At 59.9% G+C, this 4,401-nt stretch overlaps 1 protein-coding gene across 1 annotated transcript; it reads right to left on the bottom strand.

The window, feature by feature from the left end:
• Nucleotides 1-1,008: 1,008 nt before the first annotated feature.
• SOX12 (SRY-box transcription factor 12) lies at nucleotides 1,009-3,493 on the bottom strand. The gene has a single exon (XM_034787972.1). It carries the CDS (start codon nucleotides 2,854-2,856, stop codon nucleotides 1,855-1,857), a length of 1,002 nt encoding a protein of 333 aa, XP_034643863.1. The 5' UTR covers nucleotides 2,857-3,493; the 3' UTR covers nucleotides 1,009-1,854.
• Between the last annotated feature and the right edge of the window lie 908 nt (nucleotides 3,494-4,401).

Below are 4,401 nucleotides of genomic sequence, written 5' to 3'. Positions count from 1 at the left end.
GGTGGGATCCAGGGCAGAGGAGACCCTGGCGAGCCGAAGGCGGATAGCTGTGGGGTGTCTTCAGGGCTAAGTCCCGTCCCAAGTCACCAACAGGACAGCGCGATCTCAGACCTGCCCCGCCCCCTCACCCTTTCCAGCCAACTGGGATTTCATCTTGCTTGGGGACCCACTTCCTGCAGCATCACCCCCCAATCTCAGGTTGTGGCCAGGGAGCAGCACGTGCCCTTTCTAGGGCCACCGAACAAAGCACATTCATACCTGGGCAGAAAGGTTCCTTCCTTCTGCAGCATTGTACCGTGCCTTTAAATCCGAGCCTGCCATTGCAGCCATATGTTTCCAGGCAGCAGCAGGAGGAGGCGGTTTTACTGCAGGAAGGAGACATTAGCAAAGGCAAGGAAAAACCGAGCCAAAGAGCCCTTCAGCCAGGGCATTCCCTGCCAGGAAGCCCCAGGTCACTAGTCTGCAGGGAAAGCTGCCCTAAGGCCCAGCTCCACAAAAGGAGGCAGGCACTGTGAATTGTGAAGCATCCCCATGCAGCATGCAGGACAGTTTTATTCGACCTTCAGTTACAGCCCCGGCTCAGCCAGGCATCTGGCTCTGTTGTTGTTGTTGGTCCCTTTTGGGTGGTCGCTTAGGGCAGATTTCCCTGTGGCTTCCCCTCCCCAGCAAGCCCTGGATCGGCACACTGCCCGCAAAGCCGCCTCACCCTGGGCAAGTCATCAGAACGGGGCATGGGCGAGACCGGCACCGCTGGCCAAGACCAGACAGGAGCTTGAGCCTGAATCTTGAGCAGCGCCGGGCTGGTGTGGGCGAATCGCCAGCAATGCCGGGGCTCAGGGCTCAGCCACTCGGTGCTCAACTCGGGGTGCGGCGCAGAAGGAAGCAACATGTGCCCGCTTTCCCTGCCTTTGGCTCACGTCCCGTATTAACAGGGAGCAGGGTCCTTCCGCGGAATGGGCTCCCCGCACGGCGCAGTTGCCTGCACGAGAGGAACAACAGCCTCTCGGATCCACGTGCAAATCACGTGCGTGCAACTTCGCTCTTTCCCAAAGTGAGTTGCGGGGAGCGTGCGCGCGCCGTTGCAACTAGGCAGGGACGGAGGCTTGTCCCGCCGGAGCCCCAATAAAACTGGGTATCGGAAGGGTGGGAGAGCGTGAGCTGTATGTGCTCCCTGACATCCCTATAAACCCGGGGATGGGCGGACCCGGCTGGGCTCTCTTCCCAAGGGCTGTTCGAAGGAAGAGGAGAAAAACGAAGGCAGGTTTGACAATGCACTGAAATAAAAGCAAGGAAACCGGTGATTCCCAGACATGCAAAGGAGCGGGGAAGGAGGAAAGGGGCATGAAAATTCATTGGGGGGGGGTGGGTGGCCTCTGCTAGCAAGAGAGGGCAGGAGGGAAAAATCTGGGGTCGAAGCGAGATGGAGTGGGGGGAGTGTCTCTCAGCAGTGGAGGGATGGATGGCGGCAGAGCTGTGCAGCAGCTGGAAGCAGGGGTGGGGGAAGGGGAGACGGGAGAAGAGAGGTTCACAATGAAAACCTGATTAGACAGTCACATTTCATGGCAAAATAAAGGCCGTGTCAAGCCCCGTCCTCCCCCAGGCTTCGGGAATGAAAGGTGATGGCCCAGCCCAGCCACCGAGCTGCAGCCCCCGTGGCTCTGGACCGGAGCAGGGCGACCGTACTAGCGCTGGGAGAAGTGGGTGTGTGCAGCGGGGGATGGGGTGATCGGGAGTGTCTGCCTTTGAATGTGTTCAAGGCAAAATACCTGATTCCTGCATGTAAACAGCTGGTTTTTCTTCCTGTTTTTTGATACGACCTGATTGTGGAAAAGAGTTACCTGCCGAACGCGGGACTCAGTACGTAAAGACCAAGTCCGAGATGCTGGACATCAGCCAGTCCCCAGCAATCATCTCCGTCACCTCCGGAGTGCAATAGTCCGGGAACTCAAAGTGAGAGGTGACTCCCAAGGGGAAAAGGTCGAGGTCTTTGTCGAAGACTGACCAGTCCAGGGGTCCGCAGGCTGCACTCGGCTGGGCTTTCCCGGGCAGGACACCCAAGAGCTCTTCCTCCAGCTCTTCGTCAGAGGAGGAGAAGGAGGAAGGCGGGGATGCGGTTGACATCGGGGAGGGGGACCCGCTCTCTGGGGAGCTCACCTGCTCCGGGAAGGGCTGCGCGGTGGGTTCTGGGTCCTTCGGCTGGCAGGACTCAACGGAGTCATCTGTCTTGCTCCTTTTCTCCCCAGCTGCCCGCGCGGCAGGGACCATGTGCCAGAACTCCTTGCCGGGCGCCTTCGGGCAGTCCTCAAAGGGCGTCTCCGACAGCCGCACCTCTAGGAGGTCCTCTTCCATCTTGAGTGCGGACTCTCCCATCTGGCAGCTGGAGCCATGCTTGGAAGGCTGCCTTCTGCTGGAGGTGACCCGGCTGAGGACGGATGGTTTTATCTTCACGGGGAGCCTCGGCCGGGACTTGCTGGCCCCTATTTTGCCCTTTTTCCTGGGCCGGTATTTATAGTCTGGGTAGTCAGCCATGTGCTTAAGCCGCAAGCGCTCCGCCTCCTTGACGAAGGGGATCTTCTCCGAGTCCTGCAGAAGCTGCCACCTCCTGCCCAGGCGCTTGGAGATCTCGGCATTGTGCATGTCCGGCCACTGGTCCATGATCTTCCGCCTCTCGTTCTGCGACCACACCATGAAGGCATTCATGGGCCGTTTGATGTGGCCACTCGGCGTCTTGCACCAGGCAGGCTCGCCCTTGGTGCCGGCTTCCTTCAGGAGCAGGGAGTCTTTGGTGGCTAGCTGGGGACACACCTCCCTCTTGGACTCGATCGCACGGCTCCTCATGGTCCTCTGCTGGCCCATGCTGCTGCTGCTGCTGCTGAAGAATTGCTCCCAGATGCTAAACGCCAGCCAGGGTTATTTTCATTGTCCGGAAGAAGAGGAGGAGGAAGAATCTTCTGCTTGCTGAGGGCTGGGGAAGGTTCTTCAGCCCGTCCGCCCCCTTTTAACTCGGTCCCTCAAAGCAGCAGGCGAGGAAATTGATGGAAGTGGCTTGGCACCTTTACAAAAAACTGCCCTGCCTCCCTGAGATGTTTCACTCCGCCGGCCGGCCGGCCAGGAAGCAGGCTGGCTCCTGAATCAATGGACTGTGAGATTAACGCCAAGCCGGTCTCTCCTGGTGCTACACACCGGCTCGGCACTGCACCGGAGCGATGCAGGGGGCCCAGCAGCACACGAGCCCCCCAGGGCAGGGGGAAGGGGATCGATACAAAATAAATTGGTCAAAAGAATGCCGGCTCTTTCTTCCTATTCTTTCCCAGCCAGTTGCCTCCCGGTGCCTGCTCCTTGTCTCGCTGCACCCTAGCGCCTGCCTTGCTCGCCAGCTGGAGCCAGTGCCTCGCACTGCATGCTGTCTGCACGCCCTCCCCGTCTCTCTCTCTCTCTGGTGCCTTCTCTTGCAGCTCTGCCGAGCTGTCAGCCAGCGCTGGCTCCCCCAGACGCTCTCCGCCCCTCGTGTGCAGTCTGGGGGCTGCACCATCAGACGCCTCTAGTGTAAACACCCAGGTGCTTATTCTGTCAATGGGAGGCTCCGCCCAGGCAGGCGCGTCATTGGGTGCAGGGCAGGAATGAAGGATTTGCATCCCCCAATAGGCTTTCCCCGAGGAAGGGGTTGCTAGAGAGAATGTCAAACTTTCTCCTGATCCCACCCCCTGCTCCCCACATCACTTACCTGGGATCTGAACCAGCCCTGGGCTGACATGGCCGCAGGCCTGGGGGACACGGAGCCCCAAATTCATGGTGCAGCTTGGCGGGCAATGCCCAAGCCTCTGTTTATACAGCGCTGTGCGCCAGGACCCTGCTTTGGGGGAAGGGAACAGGTGAGAGAAGAAAGCAAGTGAATTGCCCTTGTCATCGCTGGCGTCCCCTCCTTGCGACTCGCCGCCTCCTCCTCCTAACATGGCGTGGCTCTTTCCTGAGATCAGAAACCCGCCCAGTCCCTGCCCTGAAGAGCCTACCCTCTGCCCCAGGCAGCGAGGACACCGGGCAAAGGAGGGAGGTCAAACCAAACCATGCCACCGCAAGTTGGGTTCTGCTGGCAAAGCACTGACCCATTCTGGGGCCTGGGGCGGGGGCGGACGGCCCGGAAGAGGAGGGCAGTGGCGGGGAGCGAGGTGAAAAGAGTGGGGTTTCAGAGGGCCTGGGAGAGCGATGTCATCCTGGTCTCTTGTGACTCTCCTGGTGTGAGCGGGGCAGCCCTCAGCACAATTAAAGCAGCGGGCGCTCAACCCCAACACGCGCTCATAGCGCTCACTGCTTCCCGTGTGCTGAAGGTCTCGGAGCACTTGACAAACCATGCCACAGGCAGGCCCACCCCACCCTCTGGGGGAGGTCTTACTGGGACACATG

The sequence above is a fragment of the Trachemys scripta genome, chromosome 12, assembly GCF_013100865.1.
Source record: "Trachemys scripta elegans isolate TJP31775 chromosome 12, CAS_Tse_1.0, whole genome shotgun sequence".
Lineage (NCBI taxonomy): Eukaryota > Metazoa > Chordata > Testudines > Emydidae > Trachemys > Trachemys scripta.
This window is presented reverse-complemented; position numbering and strand designations above follow the sequence as displayed.

Coding starts and splice junctions, on each gene's coding strand:
- SOX12 (XM_034787972.1), bottom strand. CDS start 2,856: ATGGGCCAGCAGAGGACCATGAGGAGCCGTGCGATCGAGTCCAAGAGG.